Here is a 27,781-nt window from a genome sequence, read left to right on the forward strand (position 1 = left end):
ACCCACTCTCATAACCCATGGCCATGGGTTATGAGTTATGACGCAACCCTCTTACTAAAAGGCTTTGGTTACCTCAAATGACAATGTAGAAAAAACAAAATGGCGGAGACAGCTGTCAGATCCTTGTGAATCGATCTTCGCTTATAACTTTACTAATACTTCGCAGAAAATTATGTTTTGTACAAGAATAGACGCGGGCTAATGTCTTCTTTGCAAAAAAAAGGCTGTTAACCCCGCATTTAACCCCGCATTTAACTCCGTAACGTTAGTTGGTGTCGGGCTTTGCAGAAAGCTCTCAGCTTCTCAGCAAGCGCTGAGAATGCAGCACTGCGCTCGAGCTGCGTGTCGGGCTTTGCAGAAAGCTCTCAGCTTCTCAGCAAGCGCCAGGATTGGCCAATGTCAACTTCAGTCTCCAGAACGATCCAATCAAATCACCCGCACGTCTATCTATCTTTATAATATATATTATATATAGATTATACTGATAGTTACTGATTATAGTGATATGTTATAGATTATAGATTATACTGATAGGTTACTGATTATAGTGATATATATTTAAGCAATATAGCTTAAATATATATCACTATAATCAGTAACTATCAGTATAATCTATATATAATATATATTATAAAACGGCTCTCTCAAATCAAGCAATCTGATTGGTTCACAGCCATTGTATAAATCCAGTAACCCACTCCAATAACCCATGGCCATGGCCATGGGTTATTGAGTTGCCATGGCAACTCTCTTACTAAAAGGCTTTGGTTACCTCAAATGACAATGTAGAAAAAACAAATGGCGGAGACAGCTGTCAGATCCTTGTGAATCGATCTTCGCTTATAACTTTACTAATACTTCGCAGAAAATTATGTTTTGTACAAGAATAGACGCGGGCTAATGTCTTCTTTGCAAAAAAAAAAGGCTGTTAACCCCGCATTTAACCCCGCATTTAACCCCGTAACGTTAGTTGGTGTCGGGCTATGCAGAAAAGCTCTCAGCTTCTCAGCAAGCGCTGAGAATGCAGCGCTGTGCTCGAGATGCGTGTCGGGCTTTCCAGAAAGCTCTCAGCTTCTCAGCAAGCGCCAGGATTGGCCAATGTCAACTTCAGTCTCCAGAACGATCCAATCAAATCACCCGCACGTTCTTGCGGTCCCGCCTTACAGTAGTGTTTCAACTGACTCTATCAGAATGACATGCCAGTCGGACTTATATTATTATTATTATATTATCATACTTGGAAACCGTTTTATAAAAGCAATATAGCACTCGAGCAGCGTGTGTTGTGGCAAATATATCCCGCTGCTCAGCAGTTATCCCACTCGGCCTGCGGCCTCGTGGGATAACAGCTGATCAGCGGGATATATTTGCCACAACACACTGGCTCTCATGCTATATTGCTTAATTATATATCATCATAATCAGTAACCTATCAGTATAATCTATATATATAATATATATCACTATAATCAGTAACCTATCTGTTGTGCCAGGACCTCGAATGTCCCTTTTTTCACTTTTTTACTTTCTGTCATAAATCAGTGCCATTGGTCACCCTTCACGTCTCTGTGTGGTTTTTATCAAATGCAACCAATGGAAAAGCATTAAAACGAGCTTGTGAGTAAATCTCGTAACGCCATTCGCCCTCAATCTGTCAGTCAAACCTCGAAATTCGTCCCCTACCTCCGTGTGTACCCCCCCCACGCAGGACACTAAACCCGGAAAAGTCACACGGCAGACGTGCTGTGTATTTCTGATATCGTTTTGACTAATCCTGGCTTCCTCTGACGTTAATAGATCAATCAAATGTTTTCCAGTTATTCCTAGGCTGCAAACTTGTTTTAACATGCAAATCTGAGTGTTTTCTGACGAGAATAAAGTAACGTTAACGCTACGTTATGTCAGACTGTTCTCACCCCATGCCCAAGCCCCCACCTCGGCCATGAGAGCCGAGGAGGGCTGCTGCTGCTACTGCACGCGCCCCCGCGGCCCGGAGCTTGGGGCTCGTGCATGAGCATGCGACTCTCTGTGCTTCCAAGTCGGACTGATAATATAAACAACATCATTTGAGCTTATCCAGGTAAGATATTAATAAAGTAATGACACATTCAGCTGGAAACTAACTATAATTAAGACGTGCCAACTTTGACAACGTTTGGTTCAGTATTTTAAGAGCAAACAGGTTTTTTTAACTTCCTGAAAAGTTGCTGTTTTGGAGATTTGAGGTCCTGGAACGACAGCGACGATATAATATATATCACTATAATCAGTAACCTATCAGTATAATCCATAATATATAATATATATAATAAAGAAAAACATTGCATGGATGCAACTGGGACGTATCCTCAGTGATGTACCCTGGGGTCATAGGATGTTTTGGGTCTCGCAACATCATACACCCTCGCCCAGGTGACCCAGCCGGGGCTGGCCAAGCCCCAACTTACGTCCCAGTAGCTACCCACGGTCAGCCCTCTAGGAAGGGTCGAAGGTGGTCACATGGTCAGGGCCACTCAATCCGCTGCTCCGGAACTACTCTGCCGGGGGAGGGGGAGGGCTCTGGTACGTAGAGGAACCGGGCTCTGTGGGTTGCCACCCGGCCGGGCTCCTCCCTCGTCTCACCAGGTCTAGGACCTGTGCGCTGCACCAGACTCCCCCGCTCCAAACATCTCATTCCGAGGTGATGGTATCTTGGTGGATACCATGCAGTACCAGTACTTGGTGACTTTACCACTGATGTTGTGAGACTTGTTCAGTCAGCTATTTAAAATATGTGTCTAACACTTCACTGTGTGTGTGTGTGTGTGTGTGTGTGTGTGTGTGTGTGTGTGTGTGTGTGTGTGTGTGTGTGCACGTGCGTGCGTGCGTGCGTGTGTGTGTGTGTGCAGGCTGTCAGGCTGTCTGCTCACAGAGGAAGGCTGTGCTTCTCTGGCCTCAGCTCTGAGCTCCAACCCCACCCATCTGAGAGAGCTGGACCTGAGCTACAATCATCCAGGAGCCTCAGGAGTGAAACTGCTCTCTGCTGGACTGGAGGATCCACACTGGAGACTGGAGACTCTCAGGTATGAAGAGACAACATCTGCTAGAAGGCTGAGAGTCACACACATGTTCTCTGTCACTCTGAGAAGATGAGGAATATATTAACTAATTGAGTGAATTGAACGATGAGACTCTCTTCTATCACCTGCAAAAAAAAGTTTATTGATCCCATTTTCCGTTCTTTAGTTATGAGCTGGAGAAGATAGCTTGATTTGACCAAAAACAGCAATTTTTTTCTAGAAGCTGAGATAATGAGCCTTTTGTGAAATTAAACATTTCAAGCACATCACTGACTCTGAAGCTAATATTTTCTAATGTAGTCACACCTCAAAAATAATTTCCTTCAATAAAACAGTGAAGGCCAGGGAATTTTGTTTGGCAGAATAATATTTTTTAGCTGCAACCAGCAGCACTGGCCCCTGCGTGCGCAGACCCTACACCTTCTTGCTGGTCTTGATTTACTGCTGGTGTGCATCAGATAGCCTATTCTAGCTTGTTTGCTCTCTGTGCATCCTGCTGCTGCCTGGGTCTGTTTACTGTCAATGGTTGTATGCTGTAGTGCCCTGCGTGCCCCACCCCCCTCCTCCTCCTCCTCCGTGGTGGGAGGAGTGTCTCTGGGGCTCTGCTGCGAGTGCGTTTGCTCTGCGTGTGCTCTGCACTGAAAAGTCCGCTGCACCCCGCTTTTTCACAGCCTGACGCCGGCTCCCAGCTGAGAATAATGTAACTTTTCAGAAAGACGCTGGCGTCGGCAACTAAATCATATGGAGGGGCTATCGCAGCGGACACGGATGGGGCTCAATTGTGGCAGCAGATGACTGCTGTTCACAGGCACAGCTAACGTTATGCTTCATGCATATCGATGCGATTTCCGTCTCCCCATTACTTTACTTTACTTTACATTACTCTCTTTGTTCCTCGCGTTTCTCTAATCTGGAGAGCACTGTCGCCACCTAATGGGTCCCTAAAATAGCTTTTACACATTCAACAGCCACCATACTTTCACAGGAGATGGATCTGGCTTTGATGCACATCCCACCGTCAAAAAACGCGTGTCTCGGCAGACTCTGTCTCAATATGGCCGTGGCAGAGTGCTGCTCGGCTTGAGTTTGACTCGGGGGAGACGTCACCTCCACACAAACACACACATCACGTTTCTTTAAATGCGTGTTTAAAAAGTCTGTACATTAAACACATGTGCTCATGTTGTTGTATCTGTTGTGGGCTATTTTAGATGTATTTTACATTTATAAAACAGTCAGACTGAGTCACTTTCACTTGATCTGATCGGGTCTCAGCAGAGCTGGAGAGACCAAGAGAGAAATGACATGAAATGAAGAAAGCAGGAAGCTACACTAAAGCTCTTTGCACATATTGTCCCAATTGTTCGTTTCCATCATCCAGAAAAAAAGGTCACGCACCTTGCACACTGAGTCTGATGTGTTTTATTAATACGTTTGTTGTTCTATTCACAATGTGAGACAAATGTCTGTCCTCTCCTGTCTGCACATTACAACATGAGTAGATATCTGTCCTCTCCTGTCTGCACATTACAACATGAGTAGATATCTGTCCTCTCCTGTCTGCACATTACAACATGAGTAGATATCTGTCCTCTCCTGTCTGCACATTACAACATGAGTAGATATCTGTCCTCTCCTGTCTGCACATTACAACATGAGTAGATATCTGTCCTCTCCTGTATGCACATTACAACATGAGTAGATATATGTCCTCTCCTGTCTGCACATTACAACATGAGTAGATATCTGTCCTCTCCTGTCTGCACATTACAACATGAGTAGATATCTGTCCTCTCCTGTCTGCACATTACAACATGAGTAGATATCTGTCCTCTCCTGTCTGCACATTACAACATGAGTAGATATCTGTCCTCTCCTGTCTGCACATTACAACATGAGTAGATATCTATCCTCTCCTGTCTGCACATTACAACATGAGTAGATATCTGTCCTCTCCTGTCTGCACATTACAACATGAGTAGATATCTGTCCTCTCCTGTCTGCACATTACAACATGAGTAGATATCTGTCCTCTCCTGTCTGCACATTACAACATGAGTAGATATCTGTCCTCTCCTCTCTGCACATTACAACATGAGTAGATATCTGTCCTCTCCTGTCTGCACATTACAACATGAGTAGATATCTGTCCTCTCCTGTATGCACATTACAACATAAGTAGATATCTGTCCTCTCCTGTCTGTACATTACAACATGAGTAGATATCTGTCCTCTCCTGTCTACACATTACAACATGAGTAGATATCTGTCCTCTCCTGTCTGCACATTACAACATGAGTAGATATCTGTCCTCTCCTGTCTGCACATTACAACATGAGTAGATATCTGTCCTCTCCTGTCTGCACATTACAACATGAGTAGATATCTGTCCTCTCCTTTCTGCACATTAAAACATGAGTAGATATCTGTCCTCTCCTGTCTGCACATTACAACATGAGTAGATATCTGTCCTCTCCTGTCTGCACATTACAACATGAGTAGATATCTGTCCTCTCCTGTCTGCACATTACAACATGAGTAGATATCCGTCCTCTCCTGTCTGCACATTACAACATGAGTAGATATCTGTCCTCTCCTGTCTGCACATTACAACATGAGTAGATATCTGTCCTCTCCTGTCTGCACATTACAACATGAGTATATATCTGTCCTCTCCTGTCTGCACATTACAACATGAGTAGATATCTGTCCTCTCCTGTCTGCACATTACAACATGAGTAGATATCTGTCCTCTCCTGTCTGCACATTACAACATGAGTAGATATCCGTCCTCTCCTGTCTACACATTACAACATGAGTAGATATCTGTCCTCTCCTGTCTGCACATTACAACATAAGTAGATATCTGTCCTCTCCTGTCTGTACATTACAACATGAGTAGATATCTGTCCTCTCCTGTCTGCACATTACAACATGAGTAGATATCTGTCCTCTCCTGTCTACACATTACAACATGAGTAGATATCTGTCCTCTCCTGTCTGCACATTACAACATGAGTAGATATCTGTCCTCTCCTGTCTACACATTACAACATGAGTAGATATCTGTCCTCTCCTGTCTACACATTACAACATGAGTAGATATCTGTTCTCTCCTGTCTGCACATTACAACATGAGTAGATATCTGTCCTCTCCTGTCTGCACATTACAACATGAGTAGATATCTGTCCTCTCCTGTCTGCACATTACAACATGAGTAGATATCTGTCCTCTCCTGTCTGCACATTACAACATGAGTAGATATCTGTCCTCTCCTGTCTGCACATTACAACATGAGTAGATATCTGTCCTCTCCTTTCTGCACATTACAACATGAGTAGATATCTGTCCTCTCCTGTCTGCACATTAAAACATGAGTAGATATCTGTCCTCTCCTGTCTGCACATTACAACATGAGTAGATATCCGTCCTCTCCTGTCTACACATTACAACATGAGTAGATATCCGTCCTCTCCTGTCTGCACATTACAACATGAGTAGATATCTGTCCTCTCCTGTCTACACATTACAACATGAGTAGATATCCGTCCTCTCCTGTCTACACAGTACAACATGAGTAGATATCTGTCCTCTCCTGTCTACACATTACAACATGAGTAGATATCTGTCCTCTCCTGTCTGCACATTACAACATGAGTAGATATCTGTCCTCTCCTGTCTGCACATTACAACATGAGTAGATATCTGTTATCTCCTGTCAGCACATTACAACATGAGTAGATATCTGTCCTCTCCTGTCTACACATTACAACATGAGTAGATATCTGTCCTCTCCTGTCTACACATTACAACATGAGTATTATTATAACCTTTATTTAACCAGGTAAAACAAATTGAGATACGAAATCTCTTTTACAATTGCGACCTGGCCAAGAAGGCAGCAAGTTACAGATCAGATCATACACACATTTACATACAAGATACAAAAACTAATTAAAACAGAGCACAGACTACACCAACACTGCATCAGAAGTAATAATAAGAAGCATACGAAATAAAATCGTATATTACGAATTACAACCTAAAATCATAGTCATAAAATGATGATAAAAGAGACATAAAGTGCAGAGGCATATTGTGCACAGAGGAGTTTAAATATTGCTACAAGAGGCATAAAGTGCATAAAGAGACAAAGTGCACAGTGGAAGTTTAAATGTTGCCACAGGAGCAGCTCGAGACAAGAACCTCTGACAACTTGTGTTTAAAACTGGACAACGAAATCAAAGAAACCAACTTAAAACGTGTCTGCAGGTCGTTCCAGGACCAGGGACCAAAATAGGATAAGCTTCTTTTACCAGCCTCAGTCCGTACAGGAGGCACTTTAAAGCGCAACCAGTTGGATCTGAGATTATACGAGGTAGTTATGGACACAAATTTAGAGCATAAGTAAGAGGGTAACTTACCCAGAATGGTCTTATACATGAGAATATACCAATGCTGCATCCTACGCATAGTCAGGGAGGACCATCCAACTAGATTGTACAAGATACAGTGATGGGTCCTGTAGCCTGAGGTGGAAATATAACTCAAAGCAGCATGAAAAAGTGGATCAAGTTTGGCCAGGGTAGTAGGACACGCGAATCTATAGATAGTGTCGCCATAGTCTAACTGAGACATGAACAGGCTTGCCACCAGGCGTTTACGAGAAGGCATAGAAAAACACGATTTCAATCTATACAAGGAGCCCAAGGTGAATTTGAGCTTCCTGGACAGAATTGCAATATGGTGTTTAAAATTTAGGTCCTTATCCAGCCAGAAGCCTAAGTATTTATAAGTATCCACATACTCAATGGCTGTCCCTTCAAGTGTGTGGATAGCAAGCGGAGGAGCCACAGTGCTGCTATGTGCAAATAACATTGTCTTAGTTTTGCTGGCATTTAAGAGCAGCTTAGCTTCGATAAGCTCGTGCTGCAAAGAGGTGAAATCAGATTGGAGATTGGCGATAGCAGCTTCACAGGAAGGAGCAGAGGAGTACAGAACAGTATCGTCCGCGTACATGTGGTACTGTGAATATTTCAGACGGTCACAAATTTTGTTTACATATAAGAGGAAGAGAAGAGGCCCCAAGACGGAACCTTGGGGAACCCCTTTCTCCAAGACAACAGGATCCGAAACAACATTACCAAACCTTACAGATTGTGTGCGATCGGACAAATAACTCTGAAACCAATCAGCCGCATTCTGACAGAAGCCCGCCTTCAAAAGAATGTCAATTAAAATAGCATGATCAACTGTATCAAATGCCTTGGTTAAATCAACAAATAACGCAACACAAACAGATTTCTTGTCAATGGCAGCCTTAACATCATCTAATACTTTAAGACTAGCAGAAACGGTGCTATGCCCAGGTCTGAATCCCGATTGCATAGGATTTAGTATATTGTTGGAGTCAAGGAACATTTTAATCTGGTCTGATACTAGAGACTCCAAAATCTTTGCTAAAGCAGAAAGATTAGAAATAGGTCTATAATTATTCATTTCAGCTGAGTCACCAGACTTTAACAGAGGTGTGACAAAGGCTTGTTTCCATCAGACAGGCAGTTTCTGAGAAGCAATAGAGAGATTGAAAATGTCTGTGATTGGTTGAGCTACAATCACAGCTGCCAGTTTCAGAAGAAAAGGATCAAGGCCGTCAGGCCCAGCAGTCTTCTTGGGGTCAAGTGTCTGCAGGGCATGCAGAACATCAGACACCAAGAAGGGCACAAAGTCAAACACAACATCGGAAGCGGACTGTGTAGAGTCAGCCGGTACATGACTAAAGGTGTTACCAGTACCTTGCGATGTGTTTTGGCTTTGTTCAAAGATGTGACCAGACTTCTTAAAGTGGGCATTAAACATGTCAGACATGACTTTTTTATCAGAAACAAAAGAAATAGAGTCACTGGCTTTCAGTTTTTGCGGAAGGCTGGCAGCTTTGCCACCCCGTAGTGCCTTAATGGTTTTCCAGAATTTAGTGTGATCGTTAAAGCTGCTCGTGGTTAGAGTCAGATAATAATCTGCCTTAGATTTTCTAATCAGAGCAGTGCATTTATTTCTAAGTGTGCGGAAAAGCTGCCAGTCTTTAACAGTATTAGACTCTCTGGCCAGGGCCCATAGTTTATTACGATCATGAAGTAAATCAGCGAGTTCCTTCGAAAACCAAGGATTATCCCTGTTTTTGATCCTGTGTTTTCTGAAGGGTGCATGTTTATTTACAATCAGTAAGAAGTGATGTTGAAAAAAGGCAACAGCATCATCAACTAACGGGATTAAAGTTATTTGCTGCCAATTCACTCCAGCTAAATCATGGAGGAAGGCCTGTTCGCAAAACTGTTTAAAAGAACGTCTTATTACTATTAAGCCAGTAGACTTTGGCAGCTTGGTGCTCCTGATACAAGCAATGGTGCAATGATCACTTATATCATCCGGGAACACACCAGCTGCCACATACTTATGGGCTGAATTAGTTAAGATTATATCTATCAAGGTGTCCTTACCAGGTTTAGCAGAATTGATTCTGGTAGGACTGCCTATAAGTTGAGTTAGGTTCATATCATCACATATGAGCTTTAGGCTAGCAGATTTATCGCTCATCCAATCCAAGTTCAAATCTCCAAGCAGGATCAATTCAGATGGAATTATATTGGCTAACAAGTCAGACAAGCTTGTGATAGACTCACTAACGGCTGATGGTGGCCTATAACAGCCAATGACTGTAAGAGGGGTACCAGCTAGCATTATCGGAACAGCTAAAAATTCAAACTGCTTCGGAATTGTTATCGAATGGATTACAGTACCTTGAAATCTCTCAGCAACGTACACAGCAACACCACCAGCTCTGGCCTTACGATCAGTTCTAAAAACATTATAACCAGCAATATGAATGACACTGTCTGGGATAGTAGGTTTTAACCATGTTTCAGAAACAACCACAATGTCGGGCTTAGTAGTCAAAAACCAAGTTTTAAAGATGTCGAACTTTGGTACAAGGCTCCTAGCATTAATATGTAGGAATCCCAGACCATGCCTATTACTAAAATCGTTGGGAGTTGTAAGCTGATGAAGGTTTCCAGTGTAGGGCTCAGGGCCAGGATTACTATTCACATTACCAGAGACTAAGAGCAGCAATACAATAAGCAATCTAGACATTGATTTTCTGGTATTCATTTTAGAATGTTCTTTTTCCTGAAGAGCAGGGCCATGAAAGTTCCTAGAAAAGAGTGAGTCCAGGATTAAAAGGGCATAGGGCAGAGGACTTTTCATGGCATCAATTGGCACCATACTGAAGGAACAGTGTATGGGCTCCAAATGTGTAGTAGCGCGGTCCGAGTGGTGGAAATGATCAATAGGACCACATGGTGGCAGTCCGGTGGAATCACTATTATTTGATCTAACCAGAAAGCCAAAAAGGAGGACCAGCGACAACATGACTTTCAACATAATTGAGCTAGCTCAGACTAGCTGTCTGGTAGCTAGGAGTTACAGGCTTTGAAAGTCACACAAATTACAAAAAGAAAATTGCAATCATCACAAGCAGATACTGAGGAGCTCTGAATCAGAGGGTTCCCCTCAGCCCAGTTAGAATGGAGCTCTGAGTAACAGAGAGTTCTCCGCACTAACTGGCTTGATCTTCCCTTAATTAATTAATAATTAATAAATTAATTAGGGCCACCTAACAGCTATAGTCCCGCGATCATTTAGTTTGCTCAAGTTGAGTGATATTACCGAACATTGAGGAAGAAGAAGCCTGCAGCAGTAAGCAGACACAGCGACAGGGGAGTCCCAGGGCAGAAGGGCAGGAGAAGGCCCGCTCCGGGGTCCGGGAAGCAGCAAGCCCCGTCAACAGCCCGACGACAGCAGGGTCTACCGGCGTGGAGAGGCACCTGGCCAGCAGTCAGCACGCCCGAGGTGACGGGCAGGAGGAAGGCGGCCCCGCACAGCAGCAGCCAGCACGCCCGAAGATGATGATGGAGAGGGCCGGAGGAAGGCCCCGCACAGCAGCAGCCTGCACGCCCGGAGATGATGATGGAAGGGGCCCAGGGCAGAAGGAAGGCAGCTCCACACAGCAGCAGCCAGCACACCCGACGACGATGATGTAGGGGGCCCCGTTCGGCTCCAAGGAGCAGCCGCCAGCAGTTAACCCGAGAGCTAACGTTAGCATCAAAGCGCCGCCAACGCTGGGTTGCGATGGAGGGCCGCCGCAGGCCACAGCAGCAGACGCCGTCTACCGCCCCGGCAACAAGAACAGACACCACCGGAGATCCAGAGGTGCAGCAGCTGCCAATAATCGATGATATGGGCTCGAGATGAACACTTCCGAGAGCCAGTGTTAGCACCACAGCTCCGCCAACGACAAGAGCAAGGCAGCCCCGCTACAACAGGCTATCGTTAGCAACGAAGCACCACCAACGCTCAATGGTAACGAGGGACCCTGGACCGCAGCAGCAGTCACCGTCTACAGCCCAGGAAACAGGCCAGCCACAGCGGTGGATCCGGAGGTGCAGCAGCCGCAGCAGCCAACAAGCAATCGGCAAACCGGGCTCAAAGTCAAAGAGCTGACGCTGGAACAGAACACCGCTCCGCCAACAGAGTTAGCAGCTCAGGCTACAGCCCGGCCGACAGCAGCAGAGCCACACTGGTGAGACTCAAAGTTCGAATAGTGGTCGTTTAAAGTTAAAATTAACAGGCCAATAGGCTAGTTAAAAGCAGTAGACTTAATGAGACAAAACTAAAAACTTCCAGCAAGCAGTGGGGGTAGTCAGAGCGTAAAACAAACATTTAAAACAGAGCGACAAACTAGCGTGCAATCTGACATGCCACCATCTTGGAGAATGCCAGGCTGATCATATGGCACCACAGCTCGCCATCGACCTCCTCTGGGAGATATCTGTCCTCTCCTGTCTACACATTACAACATGAGTAGATATCTGTCCTCTCCTGTCTGCACATTACAACACGAGTAGATATCTGTCCTCTCCTGTCTGCACATTACAACATGAGTAGATATCTGTCCTCTCCTGTCTGCACATTACAACATGAGTAGATATCTGTCCTCTCCTGTCTGCACATTACAACATGAGTAGATATATGTCCTCTCCTGTCTGCACATTACAACATGAGTAGATATCTGTCCTCTCCTGTCTGCACATTACAACATGAGTAGATATCTGTCCTCTCCTGTCTGCACATTACAACATGAGTAGATATCTGTCCTCTCCTGTCTGCACATTACAACATGAGTAGATATCTGTTCTCTCCTGTCTGCACATTACAACATGAGTAGATATCCGTCCTCTCATGTCTACACATTACAACATGAGTAGATATCTGTCCTCTCCTGTCTACACATTACAACATGAGTAGATATCTGTCCTCTCCTGTCTGCACATTACAACATGAGTAGATATCTATCCTCTCCTGTCTCCACATTACAACATGAGTAGATATCTGTCCTCTCCTGTATGCACATTACAACATGAGTAGATATCTGTCCTCTCCTGTCTGCACATTACAACATGAGTAGATATCTGTCCTCTCCTGTCTGCACATTACAACATAGATATCTGTCCTCTCCTGTCTACACATTACAACATGAGTAGATATCTGTCCTCTCCTGTCTGCACATTACAACATAGATATCTGTCCTCTCCTGTCTGCACATTACAACATGAGTAGATATCTGTCCTCTCCTGTCTGCACATTACAACATGAGTAGATATCTGTCCTCTCCTGTCTGCACATTACAACATGAGTAGATATCTGTCCTCTCCTGTCTGCACATTACAACATAGATATCTGTCCTCTCCTGTCTGCACATTACAACATGAGTAGATATCTGTCCTCTCCTGTCTGCACATTACAACATGAGTAGATATCTGTCCTCTCCTGTCTGCACATTAGGACATGAGTAGATATGTGTCCTCTCCTGTCTGCACATTACAACATAGATATCTGTCCTCTCCTGTCTGCACATTACAACATAGATATCTGTCCTCTCCTGTCTGCACATTACAACATGAGTAGATATCTGTCCTCTCCTGTCTGCACATTACAACATGAGTAGATATCTGTCCTCTCTTGTCTGCACATTACAACATGAGTATATATCTGTCCTCTCCTGTCTGCACATTACAACATGAGTAGATATCTGTCCTCTCCTGTCTACACATTACAACATGAGTAGATATCTGTCATCTCCTGTCTGCACATTACAACATGAGTAGATATCTGTCCTCTCCTGTCTGCACATTACAACATGAGTAGATATCTGTTCTCTCCTGTCTACACATTACAACATGAGTAGATATCTGTCCTCTCCTGTCTGCACATTACAACATGAGTAGATATCTGTTCTCTCCTGTCTGCACATTACAATAAGAGTAGATATCTGTCCTCTCCTGTCTACACATTACAACATGAGTAGATATCTGTCATCTCCTGTCTGCACATTACAACATGAGTAGATAGCTGTCCTCTCCTGTCTGCACATTACAACATGAGTAGATATCTGTCCTCTCCTGTCTGTACATTACAACATGAGTAGATATCTGTCCTCTCCTGTCTGCACATTACAACATGAGTAGATATCTGTCCTCTCCTGTCTGTACATTACAACATGAGTAGATATCTGTCCTCTCCTGTATGCACATTACAACATGAGTAGATATCTGTCCTCTCCTGTCTGCACATTACAACATGAGTAGATATATGTCCTCTCCTGTCTGCACATTACAAATGAGTATATATCTGTCCTCTCTTGTCTGCACATTACAACATGAGTAGATATCTGTCCTCTCCTGTCTGCACATTACAACATGAGTAGATATCTGTCCTCTCCTGTCTGGACATTACAACATGAGTAGATATCTGTCCTCTCCTGTATGCACATTACAACGTGAGTAGATATCTGTCCTCTCCTGTCTGCACATTACAACATGAGTAGATATATGTCCTCTCCTGTCTGCACATTACAACATGAGTAGATATCTGTCCTCTCTTGTCTGCACATTACAACATGAGTAGATATCTGTCCTCTCCTGTCTGCACATTACAACATGAGTAGATATCTGTTCTCTCCTGTCTACACATTACAACATGAGTAGATATCTGTCCTCTCCTGTCTGCACATTACAACATGAGTAGATATCTGTCATCTCCTGTCTGCACATTACAACATGAGTAGATATCTGTCCTCTCCTGTATGCACATTGCAACATGAGTAGATATCTGTCCTCTCCTGTCTACACATTACAACATGAGTAGATATCTGTCCTCTCCTGTATGCACATTACAACATGAGTAGATATCTGTCCTCTCCTGTCTGTACATTACAACATGAGTAGATATCTGTTCTCTCCTGTCTGCACATTACAACATGAGTAGATATCTGTTCTCTCCTGTCTGCACATTACAACATGAGTAGATCTCTGTCCTCTCCTGTCTGCACATTACAACATGAGTAGATATCTGTTCTCTCCTCTCTGCACATTACAACATGAGTAGATATCCGTCCTCTCATGTCTACACATTACAACATGAGTAGATATCTGTCCTCTCCTGTCTGCACATTACAACATGAGTAGATATCTGTCCTCACCTGTCTGCACATTACAACATGAGTAGATATCTGTCCTCTCCTGTCTGCACATTACAACATGAGTAGATATCTGTTCTCTCCTGTCTACACATTACAACATGAGTAGATATCTGTTCTCTCCTGTCTACACATTACAACATGAGTAGATCTCTGTCCTCTCCTGTCTGCACATTACAACATGAGTAGATATCTGTTCTCTCCTGTCTGCACATTACAACATGAGTAGATATCTGTCCTCTCCTGTATGCACATTACAACATGAGTAGATATCTGTCCTCTCCTGTCTACACATTACAACATGAGTAGATATCTGTCCTCTCCTGTCTGTACATTACAACATGAGTAGATATCTGTTCTCTCCTGTCTGCACATTACAACATGAGTAGATATCTGTTCTCTCCTGTCTGCACATTACAACATGAGTAGATCTCTGTCCTCTCCTGTCTGCACATTACAACATGAGTAGATATCTGTTCTCTCCTGTCTGCACATTACAACATGAGTAGATATCTGTCCTATCCTGTCTGCACATTACAACATGAGTATATATCTGTCCGCTCATGTCTGCACATTACAACATGAGTAGATATCTGTCCTCTCCTGTCTGCACATTACAACACGAGTAGATATCTGTCCTCTCCTGTCTGCACATTACAACATGAGTAGATATCTGTCCTCTCCTGTCTGCACATTACAACATGAGTAGATATCTGTCCTCTCCTGTCTGCACATTACAACATGAGTAGATATATGTCCTCTCCTGTCTGCACATTACAACATGAGTAGATATCTGTCCTCTCCTGTCTGCACATTACAACATGAGTAGATATCTGTCCTCTCCTGTCTGCACATTACAACATGAGTAGATATCTGTCCTCTCCTGTCTGCACATTACAACATGAGTAGATATCTGTTCTCTCCTGTCTGCACATTACAACATGAGTAGATATCCGTCCTCTCATGTCTACACATTACAACATGAGTAGATATCTGTCCTCTCCTGTCTACACATTACAACATGAGTAGATATCTGTCCTCTCCTGTCTGCACATTACAACATGAGTAGATATCTATCCTCTCCTGTCTCCACATTACAACATGAGTAGATATCTGTCCTCTCCTGTATGCACATTACAACATGAGTAGATATCTGTCCTCTCCTGTCTGCACATTACAACATGAGTAGATATCTGTCCTCTCCTGTCTGCACATTACAACATAGATATCTGTCCTCTCCTGTCTACACATTACAACATGAGTAGATATCTGTCCTCTCCTGTCTGCACATTACAACATAGATATCTGTCCTCTCCTGTCTGCACATTACAACATGAGTAGATATCTGTCCTCTCCTGTCTGCACATTACAACATGAGTAGATATCTGTCCTCTCCTGTCTGCACATTACAACATGAGTAGATATCTGTCCTCTCCTGTCTGCACATTACAACATAGATATCTGTCCTCTCCTGTCTGCACATTACAACATGAGTAGATATCTGTCCTCTCCTGTCTGCACATTACAACATGAGTAGATATCTGTCCTCTCCTGTCTGCACATTAGGACATGAGTAGATATGTGTCCTCTCCTGTCTGCACATTACAACATAGATATCTGTCCTCTCCTGTCTGCACATTACAACATAGATATCTGTCCTCTCCTGTCTGCACATTACAACATGAGTAGATATCTGTCCTCTCCTGTCTGCACATTACAACATGAGTAGATATCTGTCCTCTCTTGTCTGCACATTACAACATGAGTATATATCTGTCCTCTCCTGTCTGCACATTACAACATGAGTAGATATCTGTCCTCTCCTGTCTACACATTACAACATGAGTAGATATCTGTCATCTCCTGTCTGCACATTACAACATGAGTAGATATCTGTCCTCTCCTGTCTGCACATTACAACATGAGTAGATATCTGTTCTCTCCTGTCTACACATTACAACATGAGTAGATATCTGTCCTCTCCTGTCTGCACATTACAACATGAGTAGATATCTGTTCTCTCCTGTCTGCACATTACAATAAGAGTAGATATCTGTCCTCTCCTGTCTACACATTACAACATGAGTAGATATCTGTCATCTCCTGTCTGCACATTACAACATGAGTAGATATCTGTCCTCTCCTGTCTGCACATTACAACATGAGTAGATATCTGTCCTCTCCTGTCTGTACATTACAACATGAGTAGATATCTGTCCTCTCCTGTCTGCACATTACAACATGAGTAGATATCTGTCCTCTCCTGTCTGTACATTACAACATGAGTAGATATCTGTCCTCTCCTGTATGCACATTACAACATGAGTAGATATCTGTCCTCTCCTGTCTGCACATTACAACATGAGTAGATATATGTCCTCTCCTGTCTGCACATTACAAATGAGTATATATCTGTCCTCTCTTGTCTGCACATTACAACATGAGTAGATATCTGTCCTCTCCTGTCTGCACATTACAACATGAGTAGATATCTGTCCTCTCCTGTCTGGACATTACAACATGAGTAGATATCTGTCCTCTCCTGTATGCACATTACAACGTGAGTAGATATCTGTCCTCTCCTGTCTGCACATTACAACATGAGTAGATATATGTCCTCTCCTGTCTGCACATTACAACATGAGTAGATATCTGTCCTCTCTTGTCTGCACATTACAACATGAGTAGATATCTGTCCTCTCCTGTCTGCACATTACAACATGAGTAGATATCTGTTCTCTCCTGTCTACACATTACAACATGAGTAGATATCTGTCCTCTCCTGTCTGCACATTACAACATGAGTAGATATCTGTCATCTCCTGTCTGCACATTACAACATGAGTAGATATCTGTCCTCTCCTGTATGCACATTGCAACATGAGTAGATATCTGTCCTCTCCTGTCTACACATTACAACATGAGTAGATATCTGTCCTCTCCTGTATGCACATTACAACATGAGTAGATATCTGTCCTCTCCTGTCTGTACATTACAACATGAGTAGATATCTGTTCTCTCCTGTCTGCACATTACAACATGAGTAGATATCTGTTCTCTCCTGTCTGCACATTACAACATGAGTAGATCTCTGTCCTCTCCTGTCTGCACATTACAACATGAGTAGATATCTGTTCTCTCCTCTCTGCACATTACAACATGAGTAGATATCCGTCCTCTCATGTCTACACATTACAACATGAGTAGATATCTGTCCTCTCCTGTCTGCACATTACAACATGAGTAGATATCTGTCCTCACCTGTCTGCACATTACAACATGAGTAGATATCTGTCCTCTCCTGTCTGCACATTACAACATGAGTAGATATCTGTTCTCTCCTGTCTACACATTACAACATGAGTAGATATCTGTTCTCTCCTGTCTACACATTACAACATGAGTAGATCTCTGTCCTCTCCTGTCTGCACATTACAACATGAGTAGATATCTGTTCTCTCCTGTCTGCACATTACAACATGAGTAGATATCTGTCCTCTCCTGTATGCACATTACAACATGAGTAGATATCTGTCCTCTCCTGTCTACACATTACAACATGAGTAGATATCTGTCCTCTCCTGTCTGTACATTACAACATGAGTAGATATCTGTTCTCTCCTGTCTGCACATTACAACATGAGTAGATATCTGTTCTCTCCTGTCTGCACATTACAACATGAGTAGATCTCTGTCCTCTCCTGTCTGCACATTACAACATGAGTAGATATCTGTTCTCTCCTGTCTGCACATTACAACATGAGTAGATATCTGTCCTATCCTGTCTGCACATTACAACATGAGTATATATCTGTCCGCTCATGTCTGCACATTACAACATGAGTAGATATCTGTCCTCTCCTGTCTGCACATTACAACATGAGTAGATATATGTCCTCACCTGTCTGCACATTACAACATGAGTAGATATCTGTCCTCTCCTGTATGTACATTACAACATGAGTATATATCTGTCCCCTCATGTCTGCACATTACAACATGAGTAGATATCTGTCCTCTCCTGTCTGCACATTACAACATGAGTAGATATCTGTCCCCTCCTGTATGTACATTACAACATGAGTAGATATCTGTCCTCTCCTGTCTGCACATTACAACATGAGTAGATATCTGTCCCCTCCTGTATGCACATTACAACATGAGTAGATATCTGTCCTCTCCTGTCTGCACATTACAACATGAGTAGATATCTGTCCCCTCCTGTCTGCACATTACAACATGAGTAGATATCTGTCCTCTCCTGTCTGCACATTACAACATGAGTAGATATCTGTCCTATCCTGTCTGCACATTACAACATGAGTAGATATCTGTCCTCTCTTGTCTGCACATTACAACATGAGTAGATATCTGTCATCTCCTGTCTGCACATTACAACATGAGTAGATATCTGTCCTCTCATGTATGCACATTGCAACATGAGTAGATATCTGTCCTCTCCTGTCTACACATTACAACATGAGTAGATATCTGTCCTCTCCTGTCTGCACATTACAACATGAGTAGATATCTGTCATCTCCTGTCTGCACATTACAACATGAGTAGATATCTGTCCTCTCATGTATACACCCAAACTTGCTACGAAACAGAATTATGAAAAAACACCCCTAGAGTCTGCGAGAGCGGGGGCGGAAGATGACTCACCTATGGTTGACACGGTTATTGACTCTGGAACGGACTTGACTATGAGTAGGGAAAACATGTCAGTGGAAGCCACTAGTTCAGATGTAGATGGAAAGAAGCGTCAGGTTTGCTTGTGTGGCTGGCAGAAGGTAACAACTTTGAGGGGCCTTAGAATCCATCAAGGCAGGAAGAGGTGCTTGGTAGAGGGAACACAGGGACCCCGCATTGATAATTATTTCTTAAGAAGTTTATCAAGTCAGTCGGGTGAAGTCCAGCGACAGGAAGTAACCCACAGCTCGCAGGACATCAGCACCCCTGATGTTGAGGCAGGTCCTAGCACCGAGGAAAGCAGAGAGGCCAGCCAGCCAAAAAGGGAGAAGATTAGCGATCAGAAGCCTAGAGTTAAGTGGCCAGGTGCAGCGGAAAGTAGGAAGTGGGAAGATATCAATAGTGATTTGGTTAGGATGTTAGAGAAGCTTAAAGGAACTGCTGAGAGTAAGTTGGAGAAAATGGGAGATTGTATTTATGATTATGGTAAGGAAAGGTTTGGCGTCTTTGAGAAAAGGAAGAAACTAGAGGGTGAGGTAGTTAAATCTAGGCGCCAACAAGAGATAGATAGACTTATCCAGGAGAGAAGACAGCTTAAGAGGCAGTGGAGGAAAGCTACAGAGGTTGAGAAGGAAGGCATTGATTGCTTGCAGTCAGATGTGAGGGATCGGTTGGCAGTTTTAAGAAGAGCAGAGAGCATTAGGAAAAATAGGAAAAAGAAAGAGCGAGCTAGAATAGCATTCTATAAGGATCCATTTAGATTTGTGAAGTCATTGTTTAGTAAGGAAAAGAATGGTAGCCTTATGGTACCTAAGCAGAAGCTTGAGGAATATTTGGAGGAGGTTCACAAAGATAGGGAAAGGTTTAGAGAGATGACAGTCCCAGCTGATATTCCACCTATTGGTGAAATAGAGAGCCAGTGTGATGATAGCCCACCAAGGTGGAAAGAAGTTCAAGAAGTAGTGAGACGTGCAAGGGCCTCTTCAGCCCCGGGTCCTAATGGAGTCCCCTACCGGCTGTATAAGAGTGCTCCAGATGTGTTGCAGTTTCTATGGAAGCTGATGAAGGTAGTCTGGAAGAAGCAGGTTATTCCTAAGGCATGGCGTAGAGCAGGGGGAATCTTCATTCCTAAAGAAAGGGACTCGTTAGAGATAAGTCAGTTTAGACCTATCAGTCTACTTAATGTTGAAGGGAAGGTTTTCTTTAGTGTTGTGGCACAGAGGCTGTCTAGTTATCTAGAAAAGAATAGGCTAATAGATACTTCGGTGCAAAAGGCTGGAATTCCCGGCTTCTCCGGGTGCTTAGAGCACACCAGCATGATCTGGCACCAAATCCAGTCAGCTAGGCGTGAGAAGAGAGACCTGCATGTAGTATTCTTGGACCTGGCTAATGCTTTCGGGTCAGTGCCGCATAGTCTGTTATGGGAGGCCTTTGATTTCTTTAGAGTGCCAGGTAGTATAAAGAGCTTAGTTAAAGCCTACTTCTTAGATATTCAACTCTGCTTTACCACAGCAGAGTACACTACAGCTTGGCAGCAGCTGGAGATAGGCATTATGGCAGGGTGTACAATTTCCCCATTAGCTTTTACCATGGCAATGGAGATCATTATTAGGGCTTCAAAATGGGTAGTGGGTGGAGAAAGGCTGCAGGGAGGGCTGTGGCTCCCTCCAATTAGGGCATACATGGATGACATGACGACTATGACGTCAACCGCTCCATGTACTAGCAGATTGTTGGATAAGTTAAATAGTAATCTGCAGTGGGCTAGAATGAAAGTGAAGCCAAGTAAGTCCAGGAGTATTTCAATCATTAAAGGGAGGGTAGTAGGTAAGAAGTTTGTTATAAATGATGAGGTGGTGCCTACAGTGTTAGAGAAACCAGTCAAGAGTTTGGGAAGATGGTATGATGCAAGTCTCAGTGATAAGGGACAGTTTGAGGAGGTGAGGCAGGAAATGATTCAAGGTATTTCAAGTATAGACAAGTCAGGGCTCCCAGGAAAGTTAAAGTTGTGGTGTTTGCAGTTTGGATTGTTGCCTCGGTTGATGTGGCCACTGACAGTGTATGAGGTTCCCCTTTCAAAGGTAGAAAAGCTAGAAAGGATGATTAACTCATTCATTAGAAAATGGCTCGGAGTCCCACGCTGCCTAAGCAGTGTAGCCTTATATGGGAAAGGCATATTGGAATTGCCATTATCTAGCCTGACAGAGGAGTTCAAGTGTGCTAAGGTTAGACTGGAAATGACTCTGACTCAGTCAAAGGATCCAGTGGTTAGGAGTGTAGCGCCCACAGTTAAAACAGGGAGGAAGTGGAACCCAAAGGAGGCAGTACAGCAAGCACAGTCAGCTCTTAGACACAGGGATATCATAGGTCAGGTGCAGCATGGGCGTGGAGGCTTAGGGTTGTGCATAGGGAAACCTGTGTGGAACAAGGCATCAGTAATAGAAAAGAGGAAGATGGTAGTTGAAGAAGTACATAGGCAAGAGGAGGCAGTAAGATGTACTAAGGCAGTGTCGCAGGCAAAGCAAGGACAGTGGGTGAACTGGGAGAGTGTAGAGAAGAGAAAGTTGAAGTGGAGAGAGTTGTGGAGCATGGAGGCCAGCAGAATTAGATTTATTCTAGGGGCTACTTATGATGTGCTGCCATCTCCCCAGAACTTAAATCAGTGGTTGGGCGAGGATGGTGCCTGCCCGTTGTGTTCTAGTGTATGTACATTGAGGCATATACTGTCAGGATGTAAGGTCAGTCTCTCCCAGGGGCGATACACCTGGCGTCACAACCAGGTGTTGAAATGTTTGGCAGCTGCAGTTGAGGAAAAGCGGCTAGAAGTAAATTCTCTAGTTGCTAGCAAAGAGAATAGACAGATCAAATTTGTACGTGAGGGAGAAAAGATTAGACCAATTAAGGTCAGGCACAAGTTAGGGCAGCTAAGTGTAGGTGGAGCTTGGGAAATGAGGGTTGACTTGAATGAACAGCTAGTCATCCCAGCATATATAGTTAGCACCCGGCTACGTCCGGACTTGTTACTGTGGTCTGAGGTAGAGAAGAGAGTTTATTTTATCGAACTCACAGTCCCGTGGGAAGATCGAGTTGAGGAGGCTTATGAGCGCAAGAAAGCTAGGTATGCTGAAATGGCAGCAGAGGCAGAGCAGCGAGGTTGGAGGGCTCGAGTGCGGCCTGTAGAGGTGGGCTGCCGTGGTTTTGTGGCAAAGTCCGTTATTGCCTTACTAACTGAGTTGGGCATTCGGGGACGGAGCCTGAAACTTGCGGTTAGCAACATGTCTCAGGCAGCAGAACGAGCAAGTGAATGGCTGTGGATAAGGAGGAAACATGCTAGCTGGGGAGCTCGCTAAGGTCAGATTGATTGTTTGTTGTTGGTCATGATTAACGGTCCGCATCAACAGGGCTGAATCATTGACAGTGGTGGTGTAGTTAGGGATTGTTTGTTGTTGGTCATGATTAACGGTCCGCATCAACAGGGCTGAATCATTGACGGTGGTGGTGTAGTTAGGGATTGTTTGTTGGTCATGATTAACGGTCCGCATCAACAGGGCTGAATCATTGACAGTGGTGGTGTAGTTAGGGATTGTTTGTTGGTGGTCATGATTAACGGTCCGCATCAACAGGGCTGAATCATTGACAGTGGTGGTGTAGTCAGGAATGTCATACCGAATCGACCTGGATAGCTAGGCTTAGATAGTGAGGTAATATGCAGTTGTGCGGTGGTAGCATGGAGGGGGGTGTTTCCAGGACGCTGGATTACACCGTTAAGCCTTCTTGAGGTGTCGTGGGCCTAACTTAACGAAACGTCGGTGAAGGAAGGTGCCCACTTGAAAACCCCAATGACATGCTTCATACTGCTGTTGGCTAGGGTAGGTAACTGGTGATTTGTGTCTTGTTTATTAGTTTGTTAGCCTGTTAGCTTGTTTTATTCTGGATTGGGCTTCTAAATGTGTTTTTCCTCGGATTTTGGCACAAGGGATAGTAACATCTTGTCCTGTGTATTAATTAATACTAAAGCTAGCTTAGGCTAGTGACTGTTGTGAATAGTGCAGCTGACAACTAGGGAAAGACCTAGTGACAGCATGGAAAGACAGCTGACAGGAGGGATTAGACCCCACCGGGGCTGCAATGGGTTAGCTGCTCATTGTGGCAGTAGCCAAGGCCAATAGGCCATTGGTTACACCCAAACTTGCTACGAAACAGAATTATGAAAAAACACCCCTAGAGTCTGCGAGAGCGGGGGCGGAAGATGACTCACCTATGGTTGACACGGTTATTGACTCTGGAACGGACTTGACTATGAGTAGGGAAAACATGTCAGTGGAAGCCACTAGTTCAGATGTAGATGGAAAGAAGCGTCAGGTTTGCTTGTGTGGCTGGCAGAAGGTAACAACTTTGAGGGGCCTTAGAATCCATCAAGGCAGGAAGAGGTGCTTGGTAGAGGGAACACAGGGACCCCGCATTGATAATTATTTCTTAAGAAGTTTATCAAGTCAGTCGGGTGAAGTCCAGCGACAGGAAGTAACCCACAGCTCGCAGGACATCAGCACCCCTGATGTTGAGGCAGGTCCTAGCACCGAGGAAAGCAGAGAGGCCAGCCAGCCAAAAAGGGAGAAGATTAGCGATCAGAAGCCTAGAGTTAAGTGGCCAGGTGCAGCGGAAAGTAGGAAGTGGGAAGATATCAATAGTGATTTGGTTAGGATGTTAGAGAAGCTTAAAGGAACTGCTGAGAGTAAGTTGGAGAAAATGGGAGATTGTATTTATGATTATGGTAAGGAAAGGTTTGGCGTCTTTGAGAAAAGGAAGAAACTAGAGGGTGAGGTAGTTAAATCTAGGCGCCAACAAGAGATAGATAGACTTATCCAGGAGAGAAGACAGCTTAAGAGGCAGTGGAGGAAAGCTACAGAGGTTGAGAAGGAAGGCATTGATTGCTTGCAGTCAGATGTGAGGGATCGGTTGGCAGTTTTAAGAAGAGCAGAGAGCATTAGGAAAAATAGGAAAAAGAAAGAGCGAGCTAGAATAGCATTCTATAAGGATCCATTTAGATTTGTGAAGTCATTGTTTAGTAAGGAAAAGAATGGTAGCCTTATGGTACCTAAGCAGAAGCTTGAGGAATATTTGGAGGAGGTTCACAAAGATAGGGAAAGGTTTAGAGAGATGACAGTCCCAGCTGATATTCCACCTATTGGTGAAATAGAGAGCCAGTGTGATGATAGCCCACCAAGGTGGAAAGAAGTTCAAGAAGTAGTGAGACGTGCAAGGGCCTCTTCAGCCCCGGGTCCTAATGGAGTCCCCTACCGGCTGTATAAGAGTGCTCCAGATGTGTTGCAGTTTCTATGGAAGCTGATGAAGGTAGTCTGGAAGAAGCAGGTTATTCCTAAGGCATGGCGTAGAGCAGGGGGAATCTTCATTCCTAAAGAAAGGGACTCGTTAGAGATAAGTCAGTTTAGACCTATCAGTCTACTTAATGTTGAAGGGAAGGTTTTCTTTAGTGTTGTGGCACAGAGGCTGTCTAGTTATCTAGAAAAGAATAGGCTAATAGATACTTCGGTGCAAAAGGCTGGAATTCCCGGCTTCTCCGGGTGCTTAGAGCACACCAGCATGATCTGGCACCAAATCCAGTCAGCTAGGCGTGAGAAGAGAGACCTGCATGTAGTATTCTTGGACCTGGCTAATGCTTTCGGGTCAGTGCCGCATAGTCTGTTATGGGAGGCCTTTGATTTCTTTAGAGTGCCAGGTAGTATAAAGAGCTTAGTTAAAGCCTACTTCTTAGATATTCAACTCTGCTTTACCACAGCAGAGTACACTACAGCTTGGCAGCAGCTGGAGATAGGCATTATGGCAGGGTGTACAATTTCCCCATTAGCTTTTACCATGGCAATGGAGATCATTATTAGGGCTTCAAAATGGGTAGTGGGTGGAGAAAGGCTGCAGGGAGGGCTGTGGCTCCCTCCAATTAGGGCATACATGGATGACATGACGACTATGACGTCAACCGCTCCATGTACTAGCAGATTGTTGGATAAGTTAAATAGTAATCTGCAGTGGGCTAGAATGAAAGTGAAGCCAAGTAAGTCCAGGAGTATTTCAATCATTAAAGGGAGGGTAGTAGGTAAGAAGTTTGTTATAAATGATGAGGTGGTGCCTACAGTGTTAGAGAAACCAGTCAAGAGTTTGGGAAGATGGTATGATGCAAGTCTCAGTGATAAGGGACAGTTTGAGGAGGTGAGGCAGGAAATGATTCAAGGTATTTCAAGTATAGACAAGTCAGGGCTCCCAGGAAAGTTAAAGTTGTGGTGTTTGCAGTTTGGATTGTTGCCTCGGTTGATGTGGCCACTGACAGTGTATGAGGTTCCCCTTTCAAAGGTAGAAAAGCTAGAAAGGATGATTAACTCATTCATTAGAAAATGGCTCGGAGTCCCACGCTGCCTAAGCAGTGTAGCCTTATATGGGAAAGGCATATTGGAATTGCCATTATCTAGCCTGACAGAGGAGTTCAAGTGTGCTAAGGTTAGACTGGAAATGACTCTGACTCAGTCAAAGGATCCAGTGGTTAGGAGTGTAGCGCCCACAGTTAAAACAGGGAGGAAGTGGAACCCAAAGGAGGCAGTACAGCAAGCACAGTCAGCTCTTAGACACAGGGATATCATAGGTCAGGTGCAGCATGGGCGTGGAGGCTTAGGGTTGTGCATAGGGAAACCTGTGTGGAACAAGGCATCAGTAATAGAAAAGAGGAAGATGGTAGTTGAAGAAGTACATAGGCAAGAGGAGGCAGTAAGATGTACTAAGGCAGTGTCGCAGGCAAAGCAAGGACAGTGGGTGAACTGGGAGAGTGTAGAGAAGAGAAAGTTGAAGTGGAGAGAGTTGTGGAGCATGGAGGCCAGCAGAATTAGATTTATTCTAGGGGCTACTTATGATGTGCTGCCATCTCCCCAGAACTTAAATCAGTGGTTGGGCGAGGATGGTGCCTGCCCGTTGTGTTCTAGTGTATGTACATTGAGGCATATACTGTCAGGATGTAAGGTCAGTCTCTCCCAGGGGCGATACACCTGGCGTCACAACCAGGTGTTGAAATGTTTGGCAGCTGCAGTTGAGGAAAAGCGGCTAGAAGTAAATTCTCTAGTTGCTAGCAAAGAGAATAGACAGATCAAATTTGTACGTGAGGGAGAAAAGATTAGACCAATTAAGGTCAGGCACAAGTTAGGGCAGCTAAGTGTAGGTGGAGCTTGGGAAATGAGGGTTGACTTGAATGAACAGCTAGTCATCCCAGCATATATAGTTAGCACCCGGCTACGTCCGGACTTGTTACTGTGGTCTGAGGTAGAGAAGAGAGTTTATTTTATCGAACTCACAGTCCCGTGGGAAGATCGAGTTGAGGAGGCTTATGAGCGCAAGAAAGCTAGGTATGCTGAAATGGCAGCAGAGGCAGAGCAGCGAGGTTGGAGGGCTCGAGTGCGGCCTGTAGAGGTGGGCTGCCGTGGTTTTGTGGCAAAGTCCGTTATTGCCTTACTAACTGAGTTGGGCATTCGGGGACGGAGCCTGAAACTTGCGGTTAGCAACATGTCTCAGGCAGCAGAACGAGCAAGTGAATGGCTGTGGATAAGGAGGAAACATGCTAGCTGGGGAGCTCGCTAAGGTCAGATTGATTGTTTGTTGTTGGTCATGATTAACGGTCCGCATCAACAGGGCTGAATCATTGACAGTGGTGGTGTAGTTAGGGATTGTTTGTTGTTGGTCATGATTAACGGTCCGCATCAACAGGGCTGAATCATTGACGGTGGTGGTGTAGTTAGGGATTGTTTGTTGGTCATGATTAACGGTCCGCATCAACAGGGCTGAATCATTGACAGTGGTGGTGTAGTTAGGGATTGTTTGTTGGTGGTCATGATTAACGGTCCGCATCAACAGGGCTGAATCATTGACAGTGGTGGTGTAGTCAGGAATGTCATACCGAATCGACCTGGATAGCTAGGCTTAGATAGTGAGGTAATATGCAGTTGTGCGGTGGTAGCATGGAGGGGGGTGTTTCCAGGACGCTGGATTACACCGTTAAGCCTTCTTGAGGTGTCGTGGGCCTAACTTAACGAAACGTCGGTGAAGGAAGGTGCCCACTTGAAAACCCCAATGACATGCTTCATACTGCTGTTGGCTAGGGTAGGTAACTGGTGATTTGTGTCTTGTTTATTAGTTTGTTAGCCTGTTAGCTTGTTTTATTCTGGATTGGGCTTCTAAATGTGTTTTTCCTCGGATTTTGGCACAAGGGATAGTAACATCTTGTCCTGTGTATTAATTAATAATATCTGTCCTCTCTTGTCTGCACATTACAACATGAGTAGATATCTGTCCTCTCCTGTCTGCACATTACAACATGAGTACATATCTGTCCTCTCCTGTATGCACATTACAACATGAGTAGATATCTGTCCTCTCCTGT

The 27,781-nt window shown here is 44.1% G+C and overlaps 1 protein-coding gene across 6 annotated transcripts in view; it reads left to right on the top strand.

Moving 5' to 3' along the window:
- LOC310782646 (NACHT, LRR and PYD domains-containing protein 12-like) overlaps positions 1–27,781 on the top strand; it is a 179,955-nt gene that overhangs the window by 147,206 nt on the left and 4,968 nt on the right. For all 6 annotated transcript variants that reach the window (XM_083643347.1, XM_083643345.1, XM_083643346.1 and 3 more), the window contains one exon: positions 2,889–3,062. In XM_083643347.1, coding sequence (XP_083499473.1) covers positions 2,889–3,062 — 174 coding nt within the window. The remainder of the gene's footprint in view (positions 1–2,888; positions 3,063–27,781) is intronic.

Source organism: Poromitra crassiceps, assembly GCF_964638095.1.
Source record: "Poromitra crassiceps genome assembly, chromosome: 9".
In the NCBI taxonomy this organism is placed as follows: Eukaryota; Metazoa; Chordata; class Actinopteri; order Beryciformes; family Melamphaidae; genus Poromitra; species Poromitra crassiceps.